The sequence below is a fragment of the Salmo trutta genome, chromosome 37 (assembly GCF_901001165.1).
Source record: "Salmo trutta chromosome 37, fSalTru1.1, whole genome shotgun sequence".
Lineage (NCBI taxonomy): Eukaryota > Metazoa > Chordata > Actinopteri > Salmoniformes > Salmonidae > Salmo > Salmo trutta.
Window position 1 is genome coordinate 30,190,092 of NC_042993.1, and position 21,914 is coordinate 30,212,005.

At 42.8% G+C, this 21,914-nt stretch overlaps 1 protein-coding gene across 1 annotated transcript in view; it reads right to left on the bottom strand.

The window, feature by feature from the left end:
• LOC115177311 (myelin basic protein) overlaps positions 1-16,428 on the bottom strand; it is a 45,821-nt gene extending 29,393 nt beyond the window's left edge. The window contains exons 1-2 of the mRNA XM_029737963.1: positions 16,231-16,428; positions 2,633-2,691 (exon numbers count right to left, since the gene is read on the bottom strand). Coding sequence (XP_029593823.1) covers positions 2,633-2,677 — 45 coding nt within the window. The 5' untranslated portion in view covers positions 2,678-2,691; positions 16,231-16,428. The remainder of the gene's footprint in view (positions 1-2,632; positions 2,692-16,230) is intronic.
• Between the last annotated feature and the right edge of the window lie 5,486 nt (positions 16,429-21,914).

A 21,914-nucleotide genomic window follows, 5' to 3' on the forward strand; every position in this document is an offset into this window, starting at 1 on the left:
CTGGATAAGAGCATCTGCTAAATGACTAAAAGGTCAAATGTAATTCATAATAATCTTCCAAATGGTCCATTCATCCTTACTGAAGGAAAAGGGACACTGACGCTGCTTTCGTCTCTGTGTATTGTGTGAGGTGGGTGGCTGGATGGATGTCGGTGACGCGGCGATGAAATGAGCCATTGAATGGCCTAACATAACGCATCGGATATCGCCATGGCAACATATATGCCCGCCAAGACTGAGAATTTCATCGGTGGGATGTCTAAACGACCATCTGTCAATAAATGCATCGTGCCACGGAGATACTGCTTTCTCCTTCACATTTTGATGAAATAAACACACACCAACGACTCTTCTTGAGTAAGTAACACTGTACCCTCCACAGCTACAGTCATTACAGTTGAAAGATCTATTTCATCATTAAGAGCGAGCAGTTTAGCTTTGCATAGGAGTCCCAACCCATAGCAATGACAAGCAAGGAAATGTCATCTTTCTGAGGTGTAACCGGGTGATATTCTAAATGAATGCGAGTTGGGAATCAGTCCATCACCAAAAGTCTTCTAATATTCGTCAGTTTGTCATTTGAAAAACCTCGTTCTGATTCTGTGACCCCGAACAAGACAGGGCTACGACTCTGCTGAAAATGATGAATCGAAAGATGCTGTACATCACATCCAACATTAACCTGAAACGGCCTAGTTATATAACCAGGCTAGCTCCTGAGACCTGACCTGACATAACCTTTCCTCCTCTAGCAGGTGAACTTTGTCATCACTTACTAAAATCCTAGTGTCCTGACCACCCAGGCACACTCCGATACTAGCTAATTAACCACTGCCTGGCAACACCGCCAGTCCGCCACTCTAAGATCTGGCAAGTCAATAAGAAGACTCAGCGGCTCCGAGTCGCAACACTCCCACTGATAAAAAACCCACCTCTCTCAGGACTGGACTGCCCATAAAGAAAATCATCTCCCCAGAAGCATGGAGAGAGAGAAGGAGTGGCAGAAAAGAGAAGGAGTGATCAAAAAAATATTGAGGGTGTCAAGCTCATTTTGCCCTGAGCGCCGCATTCGGACTTCACCAAGGTCTGGAGGTCCGCACTTACAATTTATTATATTTCCTCGCAGTCAAAAGCTATTTAAAAAAAATAGTTCGATGCTCCCTGAATGTCTAGGTTAAGTTTCGATGACCTTTAGCAAGCTTGACAGAGGAGAAAGTTTATAAATGTAGGTCCATTATTATTTCCAATAAAATATTAAGAAAATGCTCTCAGTGTAAACAGTTTGGGCCCTGGTCAAAAGTAGTGCACCACATAAGGGAAAAGGGTGCCACTTGGAATGCAACCTTTGTCTGGCGTTCATTTGAGTGTTATATTATTCAAGTGCCGCGCCAGACTCTTTTTGAAGCCATTTGTATTTTTCTGAGTGCTTCAGATTTGATTGAGAGCTCTTTTTTTTTTTTTTTTTAAACGGTCATAACTCCATAGTTCTGACGGACGACTGCATGACTAAACTGTAGCAGGGTCCAAAGTTCTGCCTCACCTCCCTGATAAAGGCTTAAGCTGTGAATGACATGAGAGGCTCTACAGTCTACAATCACTTTGAACTTTACCATTGTCAGTATTACTCCCATAAAAAAACAAAAGGATCAAACGTATCTTACACACAATGCACATCTATGTGCACTAAAAGCGTATACTGTGTATGTCCTGTAGTGCTGAGCGATTAGTGCTTTTTTTTTACATTTTCAATATTTTTTTAAACAATAAATGCATTGTGGGTTTACTGCTGTAACAACACAGAATAAAATAATTGATTGGTAGTGACTGCCCATTACTATCACTTATCAGGCTCTAACCATCATTTATTCACATAAATGTTACACATTTGTTTTTAGTATGATGATGATGATGATATTATTTCATTAACACAACCCCAATGACTGCCCATTTCTGCATATCACCTATTAATAAATCATCCTTAATTCACATTACTTTAATAAAATATTTCAGTTGTTGTGTACATATAAAAAAAAAATCTCTATATATTTGATGATTTATTATTTTATTTCAAGTCGTTATCTAATCTCTGCTCAGGCAGTAGCCAGCCAGCCATCTACCTCTGTTCCCCAAAGAGTCATCCTTCAGGCTAGTTGGCTAGCCTAGCTGGCTAACTGCTGGCTGTCTGACAAAAACCACTGTTTCAGCAGTTCTTCAAAGTAGATTTTAAGACTGCTAAATAACACCTATGAATCTATTAGATGCATTGTCAGGTAGAGACACCTAAGCAACTGCTCTCTATCCCTCTCGTGTCTCTCTATCGCGCTCCTTCCCCTCAGTGTCTGTCTGCTGGCCCCACAGGCAGGCTAGAACCAATATAGGCGTAATGGATTCTGGTCATTGTAGTTAATTACCACATTTACTTCATTTGACTATGATGTCCCAGAGAGTAATCTCTCTAGACGGCACAAACGGCGCATTGAGAGCACAGAAAACAAATAATTTAACTAATGTAGGTCAATTACTTATTTCAAAAAACAAAAATAAACCAACATTTCGGTTAATCGCTGAGCACTAATATCCTGTATACTTGCACAAAATCATGCATACATACACTTCCAACTGAGATGCTTACCTTGCTCTGTGGCTGTGGCTCGCGTTTTCCTAGATGCTGTCCCATGTTGTCAACAGAGACTGTGGAGAAAAGAGAAGAATGGTATCAGACCCATCCGGAAATACAACACTCCTTTAAATCAGAGACTCTCTGCTGCCACTGAAACCGACAGAGCTGACATTAAAAATTGGAGAAACAATACTTCATAAAAATCACATAAATCCCTCTTCCTCCATTCTCCACCCCACGCCACCATCCCCCAATGCACCAACAACCAACAAAATTAACAAATGAGGAAAAAAAAGAGAAAAACAAAAGGAAAACCAAAACCGGTCACGCAAAATAAAAACATATCAAGGAAAACAAACATCTAAACAGCAAGGCCAACTGTATACGTTTCCGTGCATGTGTGGCACTATTTACCTGTGTGTATGCGTGTGTGTGTGTGTCACGTGTGCGTTTGAATGCGGGTTTGTGTATATGCATGTGTACATGCGTACAAGCACCTGTGCAGCATCAGTCTCAGGCAAACAGGCATAGTGTCATTCAAAACCTATTATTATTATTATTATTATTTTTTACTTTATTTTAGACTTTTATCTTTGACCGTCATTCTATCCCCGGCCCAGCAACTCCACTCCCACTTGTCTGCAGTTCCACATCCCAACCCTCAGTTTCCTTCAGTCTATCCCACCTATCTCTGCTGACCACCCTCTTTGGATTTCTTCGTGCCATATATATATATATATATATATATATATATATATATATATATATATATATATATATATATATATATATATATATATATATATATATATATATATATATATATATATCTCTTTCAACTATGCTGTGATGTTTAACATACAATTTGAATCTAATCGAATAGAATCCACAGATTGCGAGTTGAAGATAAATACTTTCACTAAGAGTATTTGTATATCAGTAACTGACTGACCAAGTCTCTCCAGATACTTCTAGGGTAAATTTTAGATCAATGTTATGCATTTTCAGCCATTCCTGATCCTGAGACCAGAAACAAGCTACCTGAGGGCAATATCAAAATAAATGGTCTATTGATTCTGTATCATCACATCAAAATCTCCTGAGCTGTGTTGATTGTATGCCACAAATATTGAACATTTTGTTGGTGGCAAGAATTCTGTACAATCATTTTAGCTGAAAGGCAGTAAGTCTTGAATCTTGCGTCGTTTTATATATCAACTCATACACCCTGTACCATGGAATTAGTACATCAATAATCACTTCCCAGCTATTTTGAAATCTGTATGGCACAGTTGTCAACATCCTGGTCCTCAAATGAAACTGCTATGCTTTCCTATTTATTCTATTTTTGTTCCTCCACCAGTTTTGATCCTTTATATTGGGCAGACGGACCAGTTCCCTACCTCCTCCTGCTGCTCTCGAAACCGCACTGCCCTAACCCATCTGGACAGGAGGAATACCTATGTAAGAATGCTGTTCATCGATTACAGCTCAACATTTAACACCATAGTGCCCTCCAAACTCGTCATTAAGCTCGAGACCCTGGGTCTCGACCCCGCCCTGTGCAACTGGGTCCTGGACTTTGACGGGCCGCCCCCAGGTGGTGAGAGGAGGAAACAACATCTCCACCCCGCTGATCCTCAACACTGTGGCCCCACAAGGGTGTGTTCTCAGCCCTCTCCTGTACTCCCTGTTCACCCATGACTGCGTGGCCATGCACGCCTCCAACTCAATCATCAAGTTTGCAGGCGACACTACAGTGGTAGGCTTGATTACCAACAACAACGAGACAGCCTACAGGGAGGAGGTGAGGGCCCTCAGAGTGTGGTGTCAGGAGAATAACCTCACACTCAATGTCAACAAAACAAAGGAGATGATCGTGGACTTCAGGAAACAGCAGAGGAAGCACATCGGCGGGACAGTAGTGGAAAAGGTGGAAAGTTTTAAGTTCCTCGGCGTACACATCACGGACAAACTGAAATGGTCCACCCACACTGACAGCATGGTGAAGAAGGCGCAACAGTGCCTCTTCAACCTCAGGAGGCTGAAGAAATTTGGCTCGTTACCAAAAACACTAACAAACTTTTACAGATGCACAATCGAGAGCATCCTGTTGGGCCGTATCATCGCCGGGTACGGCAACTGCTCCGCCCACAACCGTAAGGCTCTCCAGAGGGTAGTGAGGTCTGCACAACGCATCACCAGGGGCAAACTACATGCCCTCCAGGACACCTACACCACCCGATGTTACAGGAAGGCCAAAAAGATCATCAAGGACAACAACCACCCGAGCCACTGCCTGTTCACCCCGCTATCATCCAGAAGGCGACGTCAGTACAGGTGCATCAAAGCTGGGACCGAGAGACTGAAAAACAGCTTCTATCTCAAGGCCATCAGACTGTTAAACAGCCATCACTAACATTGAGTGGCTGCTGCCAACATACAGACTCAATCTCTAGCCACTTTAATAATTAACAATTGGATGTAATAAATGTATCACTAGTCACATAAACAATGGCACTTTATATAATGTTTACATACCCTACATTACTCATCTCAAATGTGTATACTGTACTCTATACCATCTACTGCATCTTGCCTGTGCCGTTCGGCCATCGCTCATCCATATATTTACATGTACATATTCTTATTCATTCCTTTACACCAGCATGCATAACGTAGTTGTTGTGAAATTGTTAGATTACTTGTTAGATATTACTGCACGGTCGGAACTAGAAGCACAAGCATTTCGCTACACTCGCATTAACATCTGCTAACCATGTGTATGTGACCAATACAATTTGATTTGATTGGATTTGCCACCTGCCTTAAAAACAAAATACCCAATCATCTTTTCCATAAATACAGGTCTTATCATCCAGCAAATTTGAGTTCAACCGTAACATTTGTTATATCTTTTTGGGACGAAATTGAAATTGTAACCAACTCTGCAATGCTAGTTTGAAAAAGATTAATTAATCGAAAATCAAACATGGCAATTTGCACAAAGGCAATTTTTAAACAATGGATGAGCTTTTCTTAGTAATCTACTTGAGAACCATTTTGGGTTCAAGTTAAACTTTTGTATAAGTGAAGCTTTTAGAGAGAGGTTTAGTGCTTTTATATTTAATAATCTCAACCCACCTAGTTCATATTCATTACAGAAATAGGCACACTTTATCTTGTCATAATTAGGTTTTAGTCCAGAAGCCAGAAAATAATGAAGAATTAAATCAATTGGATATGTCTCCTGTAATAACATTGATCCAATTGACAAGGTAATGAAGAATAAATCCTGTATCAATGCTCCAATCTCATCTTTACCTTAACAAAAAGGTAAATCTTAAAGCCCTCATGCCCGAAACAAATTACCACATGAAACATTGAGCAGAACAGTCTGGAATTAGAGACAAAGACACGGACTGTGCGGCTGATGAAACTTTTCTCATTGTTCTGGCAGCAGGGGAGCACTGCTCACCGCACATTTCGAATTCCGATAATAAACATCCGGTGTCTCAGAGAGCAAGATCGTGATTAAAAACACACTGAGCGTGGTGCCCACACTATGCTTGATATAGCATTTGAATATGTCCCAAATCTCGGGGCCTGTACGCAAGGGGTTGGGCACAGCACTACGCACTGTTGATCCTAACAACTGAGTGATGCTTTTGGACAACTAAATCATGAGAAATAATGAGCGTGCTGAAACACTTAATTTACTTGTAATGGCATTGAGTGAATCCGGGATGTGACCCGTGTGTGCTGGGAGCTATGATGCATTTTTGTTACATTGTCTTTTGTTGGGACTGAATGCAGCCCTACTTATGTGTGACAGTAGGCTACACAGCATGAGAGATGAGATGGTTGTTTTCTGTCACGTGGGGGTTTCAAATGGGTTCTGATATCATGCTGTAATAGGGAGCTGTTTCCACTGGCTTTAGCATTCACAGTAGGGGAGGGGGAAAGGCTTTATTTTACCTCTGCATTAATGCACTGATCTGCACTAGAAATAGGCCTACCTAAGGGGCAATCTGTTATTGCTACATTCATTTGGGGACTTTTAAATGAATTATATATAGTATACTCATTGATTATTGAAGAATATAGCTTGTAAATATCTCATGAGATTAGTTCAACTGTCATACCCCATCGGAACGCAAAATATAAGCTTGTTTCACTCCAATGTTTGTTAACGATGTACAGTTGAAGTCGGATGTTTACATACACCTTAGCCAAATACATTTAAACTCTTTTTTTCACAATCCCTGACATTTAATCCTAGTAAAAATTCCCTGACTTAGGTCAGTTAGGATCACTTTATGATTAGAATGTGAAATGTCAGAATAATAGTAGAGAGAATGATTTATTTCAAGTTTTATTTCTTTCATCAAATTGCCAATTGGGTAAGAAGTTTACATACACTCAATTAGTATTTGGTAGCATTGCCTTTAAATTGTTTAGCTTGGGTCAAACGTTTCGGGTAGCCTTCCACAAGCTTCCCACAACAAGTTGGGTGAATTTTGGCCCATTCCTCCTGACAGAGCTGGTGTAACTGAGTCAGGTTTGTAGGCCTCCATGCTCGCACACACTTTTCAGTTCTGCCCACAATTTCTATAGGATTGAGGTCAGGGCTTTGTGATGGCCACTCCAATACCTTGACTTGTTGTCCTTAAGCCATTTTGCCACAACTTTGGAAGTATGCCTGGGGTCATTGTCCATTTGGAAGTCCCATTTGCGACCAAGCTTTAAATTCCTGACTGATGTCTTGAGATGTTGCTTCAATATATCCACATAATTTTCCTTCCTCATGATGCCATCTATTTTGTGAAGTGCACCAGTCTCTACTGCAGCAAAGCACCCCCACAACATGATGCTGCTACCCCCGTGCTTCACGGTTGGGATGGTGTTCTTCGGCTTGCAAACCTCTTCCTTGGCTGATTTCTTTTGATTTTCCCATGATGTCAAGAAAAAGGCACTGAGTTTGATGGTAGGCCTTGAAGTACATCCACAGGTACACCTCCAATTGACTCAAATGATGTCAATTAGCCTATCAGAAGCTTCTAAAGCCATGACTTCTGGCTTCTAAAGCCATTTTCTGGAGTTTTCCAAGCTGTTTAAAGGCACAGTCAACTTAGTGTATGTAAACTTCTGACAAACTGGAATTGTGATACACTGAATTATAAGTGAAATAATCTGTCTGTAAACAATTGTTGGAAAAATTACTTGTGTCATGCACAAAGTAGATGTCTGAACCGTCTGTTAACAAGAAATTTGTGGAGTGGTTGAAAAACGAGTTTTAATGACTCCAACCTAAGTGTATGTAAACTTCCGACTTCAACTGTAAATGTAAAGAAACACTGTATGGCCTCAAAACATGGTAAAACTATATATTTTTATTAAATGGATGGTCGGTCCTTGAATCCAGAGCTCTGTCTATGAATTTCAGAGTGGTTACTTTTCTCCAGCCCCACCCCTCAGCTTTTTCCCAAAACAGTGGTGGAGATGCCTTACTATTATTATTAGTATTGGAACTGCAGATTGACCCTTTAATAATTACAATATTGCAGCAGCAACAATCTCATAACATTTATTTTACGATTACCGTGTAGCGGTTGTGATTATAAATGTGAGTTTAAAGTAAATGTACGGGAACAACCTTTTCTCATGGACATCATAAAAGAAAGTTACAAGATGATTAACTCTGCAATATAGTGAGAATTACCTACGACATGTACAGTTACAGGATGATTACCTCTGCAATATAGTGAGTATTACCTACAGCATATACAGTATAGAGAGCAGATTAGAGCATTTTTCAGAGGCCAAATGTAGCCCTTGATGTCTCATACAGTATACTACTGCATATGGCTTAAGATTAGAAACAGAGTACAAAGCAGCATCTTGATAGCCATTCAAATTAAAATTAAAATGGGTCTTTCAGATCCAGAGCCAAAAAAAACTCCAGCTTTGTTGCTACGGGCCTTTTTGGAAGCTCATCCCACCACCAGAGCACACCGCCTGTCATCTTGAGAACGTCTCCATTTTCAAACAGACAGGTGAGACTGAAAGCAGCCACGATGCCCGAGTTATGGGTGATAGATTTCAGCAGACCGCTGAAAGCAAAGAGGAGGAGGAGTGTACGCGAGTTGCTCTGTGAATTGAACGTTTCCCTTCAAAACAAAAAGAGGTCTTACACGTCGGCTTTGGAATAATCTGCTGTTACTAACAGAAAACGACATACTTTGGGCTCAATCATGTAGGCATGGTTACGTAGTTCAATAGCTCTAACCAAGAAAGACAAACAACTAGGCTATATGAAAATGTAACGCAGAAAACGAATTGACAAAAGACTAGCAAACCAAAGTAAGACGCCGACCCTTCTGTATGCTTTGCCATCTTTCTCCAGACTAGAAAGATGAAATGCATTCCTGGCTTTGCCTGTGAACAAGACCACCTTTCAAGTAACCACACCGACAACGTGTTAACATTCTTCCCACGGTTGGGAGTGTGAGAAACTCTGTGAACGTATTATCTGCAAGGTTCTGGGAAACCAAAAATAACACCCAGAGAATATCTATGTCACAAAAAAAGTGGTGAGAGAATACAGTACCTGGCCTTCCGAGACGAGGTTTCCCTGAAAGTAATATTACACAACCACAACGGGAGCCTGCGAGGACTTGCAAAACATGGCCGTAGCATAACAATAAAAGAAAACTCTAAGCTGTATTTAAACTTCTACACAGCAGCCTCCAATCCAACATAAGATGATCCGTTCCTTGCCTTTTTTGCACATAGGCCTCTATAAGATTCTATGACTCAAAGACTTATTAGCAAATCAATGGGAGGTAGACTACAGGCAGGGGAAGAGAACATAAAGAGACAGAGACAGTGGAAGAGAATGATTTCCCCCCGGGGACATGATCTTTGCCTATTCTATTTGAAGGTTGTACGGGAGATACAGCACCAGGGCAGCATACTAATTATAGGACGACCCTCCTCACATATAGGCCAGCACTCACAGCACTGCAGCACTCAGCCATCAGTGCATATGAGCAATTATCTATAGTCCCTCTGACTAAGTTCTGCTTGTGTGATTACTCTGCTGTCTGTTACCTAGGGCCATGAGACTCAAATATTTTGATTTGGTCTGGCTGAGTGGCCTCATACTGTACACTCTTCCTCATATCAACATACTGCCTTCTGACTTGGTTGCCCATCATACTGTCAGTGGGTTGTTTGTCTGATAGCTAGTTGTTAATGTCTTTTTATTTAATACTAGTCCCATAAGAAACTGGGAGTTTGTTAAAAATGTATGTCCACTCTCTATCCACGGAGGATCTACAGTTGAAGTCGGAAGTTTACATACACTTAAGTTGGAGTCATTAAAACTCGTTTTTCAACCACTCCACAAACGTCTTGTTTACAAACTATAGTTTTGGCAAGTCATTTAAGACATCTACTTTGTGCATGACACAAGTAATTTTTCCAACAATTGTTTACAGACAGATTATTTCACTTATAATTCACTGTATCACAATTCCAGTGGGTCAGAAGTTTACACACACTAAGTTGACTGTGCCTTTAAACAGCTTGGAAAATTCCAGAAAATGATGTCATGGCTTTAGAAGCTTCTGATAGGCTAATTGACATCATTTGAGTCAATTGGAGGTGTACCTGTGGATGTATTTCATGGCCTACCTTCAAACTCAGTGCCTCTTTGCTTGACATCATGGGAAAATCAAAAGAAATCAGCCAAGACCTCAGAAAACAAATTGTAGACCTCCACAAGTCTGGTTCATCCTTGGGAGCAATTTACAAATGCCTGAATGTAGCACGTTCATCTGTACAAACAATAGTACGCAAGTATAAACACCATGGGACCACGCAGCCGTCATACCGCTCAGGAAGGAGACGCGTTCTGTCTCCTAGAGATGAACACACTTTGGTGTGAAAAGTGCAAATCAATCCCAGAACAACAGCAAAGGACCTTGTGAAGATGGAGAAAACAGGTACAAAAGTATCTATATCCACAGTAAAACGAGTCCTATATCGACATAACCTGAAAGGCCGCTCAGCAAGGAAGAAGCCACTGCTCCAAAACCGCCATAAAAAAGCAAGACTACGGTGCAACTGCACATGGGGACAAAGATGGGGACAAAGATCGTACTTTTTGGAGGAATGTCCGCTGGTCTGATGAAACAAAAATAGAACTGCTTGGCCATAATGACCATCATTATGTTTGGAGGAAAAAGGAAGAGGCTTGTAAGCCAAAAAACACCATCCCAACTGTGAAGCACAGGGGTGGCAGCATCATGTTGTGGGGTGCTTTGCTGCAGGAGGGGCTGGTGCACTTCACAAAATAGATGGCATCATGAGGCAGGAAAATGATGTGGATATATTGAAGCAACATCTCAAGACATCAGTCAGGAAGTTAAGGCTTGGACTCAAATGGGACTTCCAAATGGACAATGACCCCAAGCATACTTCTAAAGTTGTGGCAAAATGGCTTAAGGACAACAAAGTCAAGGTATTGGAGTGGTCATCACAAAGCCCTGACCTCAATCCTATAGAAAATATGTGGGCAGAACTGAAAAAGTGTGTGCGAGCAAGGAGGCCAACAAACTTGGCTCAGTTACACCAGCTCTGTCAAGAGGAATGGGCCAAATTTCACCCAACTTATTGTGGGAAGCTTGTGGAAGGCTACCCGAAACATTTGACCCAAGTTAAACAATTTAAAGGCAATGCTACCAAATATTAATTGAGTGTATGTAAACCTCTGACCTACTGGGAATGTGATGAAAGAAATAAAGGCTGAAATAAATCATTCTCTCTCGTATTATTCTGACATTTCACATTCTTAAAATAAAGTGGTGATCCTAACTGACCTAAGACAGGGAATTTTTACTAGGATTAAATGTCAGGAATTGTGAAAAACTGAGTTTAAATGTATTTGGCTAAGGTGTATGTAAACTTCCGACTTCAACTGTAAATGACTGCTCTCCCATAGCGTAAGAGAGGAGAGCTCACCATTTGTAACATGTACCAACTTGGAGATAAAGGCATCACAGCTCAATTCATAAGCCATACCGCCAGATCTCCATCTGAGAGTGATGGTTTTAAGTATCACCAGAAAAAGCAATCTTCCTTCTCTACAGTGAGAAACAGATACATAAGTATTCATTTCTTCTGCTTCCCAACCTGCGAGACAAACGGATATTACTTTCCTGCAACATAAAACGCCCTTTAGGGATAAAGAGCTATTTATGATTGCTGACAGAAGGAACTATGGATTATCCTGTAATACAAACAGCGGGCACAATAAAAGCAAGACACAATGTGATACACATCTCAAGTTTGACAGAATGAACACATATTCTTGTTCCCATCACTGGGTGTATACATTTTACAGGCTCAGAGAACAACAAACCTAAACGTTGCTCTAAACATTTGAGTTTCCTCCTCTTTGACACGCTATTCTGGTCACTGTACCAAACACAGGGTCAGCGAGCACACTGAGTGAAGTAGACGCTCTCTATTCAGAGTGAACTCCGGAGATTGGGAAAGGCAAGAAAACTATTTACAGTGCTGCTGAGCAGTTTGCCCATGGGACTAAGATATCATTCTAAGATATCAGGGTAGAACGGTGCCATGGCTCGCTCCCTCTAAGTCCTCATATCATCAGTGTTAACTGGCCACAATGGTAAAGTCCCAGAAGGTTATGCATGCCAGTAGTATCTCCCAGCTCTGTGTGGTCTTAGTTAGGGTGAGAAGCACTGCCCTGTCCATGGTGCTGAATGCAGACCAATACACTCACTCATCATCTCGGTCACTCTCACACACCCCACACACACAAACAGACAGATTTCCTGTCATTATGTCAGATAACGTGTGGGGCTGGTGTGTATGTGTGTGGCGATTCCATGGAAATGAGCTAATATACAGTCGTCCTTGTGGAAGGTGGACAAGTGCTTCATTTAACCCTCCAGGTGCCCTTGGTTGCCCAAGGGCTTACGTAACCCACTTGGAGAAACTCAGTGATACTAAGTCCCTGGTAGTGACACTAGAGCCAGGGTCAGAGGTCAACATCTGTCCTTGGAGAGAGCATCTGGTGTACAGCAATCAAGGTCGTGTTCATGAGGGCACACAACGGAATTTTTTTTGGCGACAGAAAACAAAAAAGAATGTTTCTTATCGGACAAGTCCATGTTATCCCTTCCTTGTTTCAGTACATTTTTACTGCGTTTCGTGTCTAGTGAACATGAACCTGGAGACAGAGTTGGATGGAAGAAAACTTTACTAGGAAGAGAGAGGCTCATGTTTCTCTATCCCTGTTTCTTATCTCTTTATGTTCTCCTCTTTCTCTTCTTCCTCCATACTCATCTCGCTCAATCTCTGGGAAGAGAAAGGCTATTGTTTAAATATCTCTCTGTCCTGGTTTCTGTCTCTTGATCTTCTCCTCTTTCACTTCTACTCCTTCCTTTGCTCTCTACTCATCGCTCCCTCAAGCACTGGGAAGAGAGATTTGTGAGTGTTTGAATGTCATGCTTGTGGGCAAGGCACTATCCCTGTTCACTGGGCTTCAAGATGTTTTTGTCATTTTAGAAGTTCACAGAAAGGATGACCGTAAACACCATGGTCACACCACGGTCCACTGTCTAAGTCCTAAATTTGCAGAAATGCCAGTATAGACCGCATTGCAGCATCACTGTGGTCCTGTTCTACATAGCAAGCCCAGAAATTAGCAGCAGAATCTAGCTTTGCTTTAGGCCCATTCAGTCAGCACTGAATCATTGATGCGGACAGCTGTGTCTTTTACAGTAGGAAGTTTGGGCAGTTGTTCTCTGCTCCATAGCATCTCATCCTGATACTCCATATGACCTGTGATGTTTCCAGTTCCAGGCAACATCCTGTCCATCATTTAACTCTCATACTGCCACACAATCTCTCCCAACCCCTGGGCAGAAGAAGCAAACACCGAAGACTATATTCCGTGATTTCTGGAGGACCTTCACAGCAGAGAAATGCGTTTGGGGTTAGTAGTATCCTTGGGTTATATTCTGTAGAATCCTCCAGAACAAATTTGAGATCAAAAACAACCCTGATGCTTTTGAGGAGTGAGAGAGATCGTATCAAGTGGAGTATCATTAGTCTTATCATCAGGCTAAATAAGTAACATAGGAAGGCACTTAAGAGTACAGCAATATAAATCTCAGCCCTAAGGACCGGTGTCGATGTGTGTTTATTTTCTGCTTTATGGACATGCCTAAATCCCCTGATATGCATCTATCGTGTTCCCAGAGAGCGTTGTTTCTGGAGTGTACGTTGATACTCTTCGCCCACAGCTTACACAATCCACGGGCACCTGGGGTTCACCACTAAAACCTAGGAATTCTAAACTTGGCACAGGTGGCATGAAAATGATCCCTGCCCATCTGTTTCTACTGCACGTTGTAGACACTACGCACAGTCCGACCACGCTGGGTGAGCTCAACACGTCGGCCAACTATGCTGTCATCATCATGGCTTTCTGTGCACATGAACAGTCGGGTTGCACCTCTCTTGCGTCACATGACGAAGTTCAAGGTGATATGAATCAACCTGCCTGAAAGCAACACCAACTGACGCAGACAGGAGAGGAAGTGAGATAGACAGAAGGGAGGAAGTTGGTGAGGGTGTGAGGACGGAAGTTACCATGGTGATTCACCTGCTTGCACAGGCATGCACATGCAGACACGTACACCTACACACACACATTAGACATGCAAACAGGAGACGCTCTAACATACACAGAAAAATACACTTCCGTGTTCTTTCCCACACAGGATAACATACACACAGATGCATTTACACACATTTCAAGTCTTATATTGCATCTGTAAGCTACTTCATACCCCGATACATCCATGTCTAATATGGACCAGCTTGAGGAAAGAACTAGAAGACTTTACTGTTGCTCTGGTTTCGTAGAGACCCAGCCATTCCCCTGGGTCTCTACAGCAACAACAACCAGAATACTATGAATAGTCACAAAACGTCCCAACTTATATCAGGACAACCTGAGGGTTATAGCCAATAGACACACTCAAAATCGTGTTCACGCAGAGTGCCAGGTGCGAGAAGGTGTGCTTTGTGAAAGGCAAATGAAGGAACGTTAAAGCACCAAGACACGTGACTGTTAAACAAACAGCTGAGCAATTGTGACCGACTGAGTTACCACCTCCGTCATATATTATGGAATCTCTTCCAATGACCTGGTTATTCAGTGGAAAATCTACAACTATCGCTTTCCTGTCAATTCTGTTCAAAACTACAACTGAGAATGCAAAGTTCCACTTAAGCAGAATGGTCTCACTTCTCCACCACAAGAGATGTACATTGTATTTTTTGTACATAATACATTGATCTTACAGATTCCTTTTTTTCCCCTCTCAATTCAGTCGGGAGTTAGTGTTTTGTTCATTTGCTACTACCAGATGTCTTCTTTGAGAACAGCACTTAGAAGAGGACACATGTCGATGATGTAAGTCTGTCAGTTTCGACCTGGGCTATAATAGTATTTGACATATTTTGGAAATAGTCCCAAAAGTGCACTGTCCACCCATCTGTGTCCAGTTTAAACCCAAGTCTGGTATCAGTTCCTTTTCTCCTCTATTGTGTGTTACGAGTCCTGGAGAGAACCGTGGCTATAGACTTTTCAGTCACTAAATCAGTGCAGTTCAGATAGAAAAACCCACTCACGTGCATGTGCTTTTATTTATAGAACGCAGCACATCATGATAGAGGATGGCTTTGGGGGTCAAATGTTTTTTTTCTGATCCGCATTAGCCTGGTTAGGTGACTAACCTACATGTAAACAAATACTTTCAAAGCAGTAAAAGGGGGTAGGCCTATGAGTTTCTGTTTGTTTGGTTCCTTCTCTGTGTGTAAGCTAACTAATTATGTAACAGATGTCTTGTAGTGTGAAATGCATTCTGAAAACAAAAACATTGTAGATAACGCCAGCTCTCACCAGCTAGAATAAAATAGGCTTAGGTTATAACACAGCAGGTCCAGAGAATGCATCTCATTGTGGACTACAGGTAGGCTATATGACGTTAGTCTTGTTTACATCATGTTTTTCACGCAGAGTGGGCTGCTCTCTCCATCTACTCCTTTATGAAGTAGTTCTGACCAAGGTGCCTGTACTAGCATAATATTCAACTGAGAGTTGGCGTGTGCACTACTTAGAGGAAAACGTATTGTGACATTCACTGTGATAGCATGATGTGATCTTCGACCAACAGTGATAGTCTAGCCTATTTTGTTCTGTAGGCCTACGTGAGGCTATAGAAATATATGCGTATTGACAATAGGCATGTGTCGCTTTGTCAAACATCGAATTGAACTGATGAATAACACGACATTCCTCGCATCTTATGCAGGTCGAAACCTAACAAGCTCTTACAGACTAAACAAGACAACGTACATGTTTACTAAATCGGTTGATGCTGCAAGCAGCGCAACAAAACAGCTGTCAACAGAATTACAACGTTTCCGTCACATGGTCGGGCGCCGCTACAACCACAATGTACTATTATTTGCGTTTCGGTTGTCGACTGTCTTTTACATACCCTTCTCCGTTTAGCTTGAATCAAATGCATCCACAATAAGAGGCTGTGATTTTGATGTGTAGTTTCTCTTCTCGTGGACAATAACGTATTTTCTTCCACGGTTTGACGTGGTTTTCACAGACTGCCTTCGTAAAAACGTATGTCTCGTTGCTTCCTGTTTTAGGTACAGTGATGATTGTTTCTTCGGGGTGGGGCGGAATGTTGATACTCCGCAAAGAAATGTGGGCAAAAGAGCAGAGCATGCCCGTACACGCACGCACTCGTTATTGTAACGTCTGTATCACGAGACACGTTCGTTCAAGGTATGTGATAAGAGTGGCTGCTGCCCTTGACAGTTAGTGAAGAAACCATATTTTGTTGTAAAACAAGGTATATCGGGAAACATAAACTGCTGCAATGTACTATATTTCTTTAAAAGGCTAAACATGTCATTACTACAGATAGGATAAGATTCATACACAGGCTTTGAATAAAATGGAATTGGACATTGTGAATTCGGTTTCTTATTCAAATCAGATAGGGCCACTAATTACACAGTATTAATTGCACAGGAATTAAAATATTGTACTGATCCTCGCTATTTGAGCCACGTTACAATTTTCAACAAGTCAGTTAAAAACTCTAAAGGATCCGACCCTTTAAAAAAAACAAAATCGCCTAAAATGACATACCCAAATGTAACTGCCTGTAGCTCAGGACCTGAAGCAAGGATATGCATATTCTTGATACCATTTGAAAGGAAACACTGGCATTTGTGGAAATGTGAAATTAATGTAGGAGAATATAACACATTAGATCTGGTATAAGATTATACCATCATCTTTGAAATGCAAGAGAAAGGCCATAATGTATTATTCCAGCACAGGTGTAACAGTGTAGCTTCCGTCCCTCTCTTCGCTCGAACCAGGGACCCTTGCACACATCAACAACTGACACCCACGAAGCATCGTTACTCATCGCGCCACAAAAGCCGAAGCCTGTGTATGAATCTTATCCTATCTGCAGTAATGACATGTTTAGCCTTTTAAAGAAATATAGTACATTGCAGCAGTTTATGTTTCCCGATATACCTTGTTTTACAGCAAAATATGGTTTCTTCACTAACTGTCAAGGGCAGCAACCACTCTAACTAGCCATTTCACATCGGTTACACAGGCACAATTTAGATTTTGGCCACTAGATGACAGCAGTGCAAAGTTTTAGACTGATCCAATGAACCATTGCATAGCTGTTCAAAATGTTGTATCAAGACTGCCCAAATGTGCCTAATTGGTTTATTAATACATTTTCATGTTCATAATTGTGCACTCTCCTCAAACAATAGCATGGTATTCTTTCACTGTAATAGCTACTGTAAATTGGACAGTGCAGTTACATGAACAATAATTTAAGCTTTCTGCCAATATCAGATATGTCTATGTCCTCGGAATAGTTATTGTTACTTACAACATTACATTTTACATTTACGTCATTTAGCAGACGCTCTTATCCAGAGCGACTTACAAATTGGTGCATTCACCTTATGATATCCAGTGGAACAACCACTTTACAATAGTACATCTATATCTTTTTTTTGGGGGGGGGGGTCAGAAGGATTACTATATCCTATCCCAGGTATTCCTTACCCAACACAATTCCACAGATGTCTCAAGTTCTGAGAGAGCATGCAATTGGCTTGCTGTGTGCAGGACTATCTGCCAGAGATGTTGCCAGATAATTTAATGTACATTTCTCTGCCATATGCCACCTCCAACATCGTTTTAGAGAATTTGGCAGTACATCCCCAGACACGTGTATGACATCGTGTGGGCGAGCGGTTTTCTGATGTCAACATTGTGAATAGACTTTCCCATGGTGGCAGTGGAGTTATGGTATGGGCAGGCATAAGCTATGGACAACCAACACAATTGAATATCTTTCCTACTTATTGCGTTTGAGCCAATCAGTTGTGTTGTGATAAGGTAGGGGTGGTATTCCGAAGATAGTCTTTTACCAAATAAGGCTAAGTCCATATTATGGCAAGAACAGCTCAAATAAGCAAAGAGAAATGACAGTCCATCTTTACTTTAAGACATGAAGGTCAGTCAATCTGGAAAATTTCAAGAACATTGAAAGTTTCTTCAAGTGCAGTCGCAAAAATCATCAAGCGCTATGATGAAACTGGTTCTCATGAGAACCGCCATGGGAAAGGAAGTTACCTCTGCTGCAGAGGATAAGTTCATTAGAGTTACCAGCCTCAGAAATTGCAGCCCAAATAAATGTTTCACAAAGTTCAAGTAACAGACACATCTCAACATCAACTATTCAGAGGAGCCTGTGTGAATCAGGCCTTCATGGTTGGTTTGCTGCAAAGAAACCACTACTAAAGGACACCAATAAGAAGAAGAGACTTGATTGGGCCAAGAAACACAAGCAATGGACATTAGACCGGTGGAAATCTGTCCTTTGGTCTGATGAGTCGAAATTTGAGATTTTGGGTTCCAACCGTGTCTTTGTGAGACGCAGAGTAGGTGAAGGGATGATCTCTGCATGTGTGGTTCCTACCGTGAAGCATGGAGGGGGAGGTGTGATGGTGTGGGGGTGCTTTGCTGGTGACATTGTTGGTGATTTATTTAGGGACACTTAACCAGCATGGCTACCACAGCATTCTGCAGCGATATGCCATTCCATCTGGTGTGCGCTTAGCGGGACTATCATTTGTTTTTCAACAGGACAATGACCCAACACACCTCCAGGCTGTGTAAGGGCTATTTGACCAAAAAGGAGAGTAATGGAGTGCTGCATCAGATGACCTGGCCTCCACAATCACCCGACTTCAACCAAATTGAGATGGTTTGGGATGAGTTGGACTGCAGAGTGAAGGAAAAGCAGCCAACAAGTGCTCAGCACATGTGGGAACTCCTTCAAGACTGTTGGAAAAGCATTCCAGGTGAATCTGGTTGAGAGAATGCCAAGAGTGTTCAAAGCTGTCATCAACTTTGCTAATGTCACGGATAGCTCATTCTGTTCACCAGTTCCGGAAGTCTACGTCACCGGCTATCTATGCTTCACTGAACGGGATTCATTATCATCAACCCCGGACTGTCTTGTCTGATTACACACACCTGGTTCCCATTTCCCGTGATAGTATGTTATATAAACTCAGCAAAAAAAGAAACGTCCTCTCCCTGTCAACTGCGTTTATTTTCAGCAAACTTAACATGTGTAAATATTTGTATAAACATAACAAGATTCAACAACTGAGACATAAACTGAACAAGTTCCACAGACATGTGACTAACAGAAATGGAATAATGTGTCCCTGAACAAAGGGGGGGGGGGTCAAAATCAAAAGTAACAGTCACTATCTGGTGTGGCCACCAGCTGTATTAAGTACTGCAGTGCATCTCCTCCTCATGGACTGCACCAGATTTGCCCGTTCTTGTTGTGAGATGTTACCCCACTCTTCCACCAAGGCACCTGCAAGTTCCCGGACAGTTCTGGAGGGAATGGCCCTAGCCCTCACCCTCCGATCCAACAGGTCCCAGACGTGCTCAATGGGATTGCGATCCAGGCTCTTCGCTGGCCATGGCAGAACACTGACATTCCTGTCTTGCAGGAAATCACACACAGAACGAGCAGAATGACTGGTGGCATTGTCATGCTGGAGGGTCATGTCAGGATGAACCTGCAGTAAGGGTACCACATGAGGGAGGAGGATGTCTTCCCTGTAACGTACAGCGTTGAGATTGCCTGCAATGGCAACAAGCTCAGTCTGATGATGCTGTGACACACCGCCCCAGACCATGACGTACCCTCCACCTCCAAATCGATCCCGCTCCAGAGTACAGGCCTTGGTGTAACGCTTATTCCTTCGACGATAAACGCGAATCCGACCATCACCCCTGGTGAGACAAAACCGCGACTCGTCAGTGAAGAGCACTTTTTGCCAGTCCTGTCTGGTCCAGCGACGGTGGGTTTGTGCCCATAGGCGCCATTGTTGCCGGTGATGTCTGGTGAGGGCCTGCCTTACAACAGGCCTTCAAGCCCTCCATCCAGCCTCTTTCAGCCTATTGCGGACAGTCTGAGCACTGATGGAGGGATTGTGCGTTCCTGGTATAGGGCACATAAACTCAGCAGTTGTTGTTGCCATCCTGTACCTGTCCCGCAGGTGAGATGTTCGGATGTACCGATCCTGTGCAGGTGTTGTTACACGTGGTCTGCCACTGCGAGGATGATCAGCTGTCCGTCCTGTCGCCCTGTAGCGCTGTCTTAGGCATCTCACAGTACGGAAATTGCAATTTATTGCCCTGGCCACATCTGCAGTCCTCATGCCTCCTTGCAGCATGCCTAAGGCACGTTCACGCTGATGAGCAGGGACCCTGGGCATTTTTTTTTTTGTGTTTTTCAGAGTCAGTAGAAAGGCCTCTAGTGTCCTATGTTTTCATAACTGTGACCTTAATTGCCTACCGTCTGTAAGCGGTTAGTGTCTTAACGACCATTCCACAGGTGCATGTTCAATTATTGTTTATGGTTCATTGAACAAGCATAGGAAACACTGTTTAAACCCTTTACAATGAAGATCTGTGAAGTTATTTCGATTTTTAAGAATTATCTTTGAAAGACAGTGTCCTGAAAAAGGGACGTTTCTTTTTTTTTCTGAGTTCATGTGCCCTCTGTTCCCTCTGTCTGTGTCGGTTATTGTTCCCATGTCCGTTGGTGGTGAGTACCTATGCGTTGGTGCAGCTGTTATGCTGCATACTATATATATTCTGTATTACAGGTATCTTCCCGTGTCGTTCAACAAGGTTTACCCCCAGACAGCTGCCTCTGATTGGAAACCATACCTGGCCAAAACATAGAAAACAAAAACATAGAATGCCCACCCATCTATCACACCCTGACCTAACTAAACAGAAAAACACAGCTCTCCTAGGTCAGAGCGTGACATCACCCCCCCAAAGGTGTGGACTCCCGGCCGCAAACCTGAACCTATTGGGGAGGGTCCGGGTGGGCATCCATATTTGGCGGCGGCTCTGGTTCTGGGCGTAGAACCCCCCCCCCCCCCCCGCCCACTGATCCCCCTGCGTCTGTGTGTCCGGAGGAACCAGACCGTGGGTCATCGCCAGAGGCTCTGAAACGCCAACCGCCGCTGAAGACTCTGAGCTGAAGGCCGCCGCTGAAGACTCTGGGCTGCAGACCGCCGCTGAAGGCTCTGGGCTGCAGACCGCCGCTGAAGGCTCTGGGCTGCAGGCCGCTGCTGAAGGCTCTGGGCTGGGGAGCGTCGCTGGAGGCTCCAGGCTGAGGATCGTTGCTGGAGGCTCCAGACTGGTGAGCGTCGTTGGAGGCTCCGGACTGGTGAGCGTCGCTGGAGGCTCTGGACTGAGGAGCGTTGCTGGAGGCTCCGGACGGAGGAGCGTCACCGGAGGCTCCGGACTAGGAAGCGCCATTATCGGTTCCGGACTAGTGACCGTTGCTGCTGGCTCCATGCCATGGATCATCTCTACAGGTTCTGCGCCATGGATCATCACAGGAGGCTTCATACCATGGATGATCTCTACAGGTGCCGGGCCATGGATTATTCCTAAAGGCTTCGTGCCAGGGTTTATCCCTACAGGCTCCGGACCATTTATAATCCCTTCAGGCTTTTTGCCAAGGATTATTTCTTCAGGTTCCGGGCCATGGATTACCTCTAGAGGCTTCGT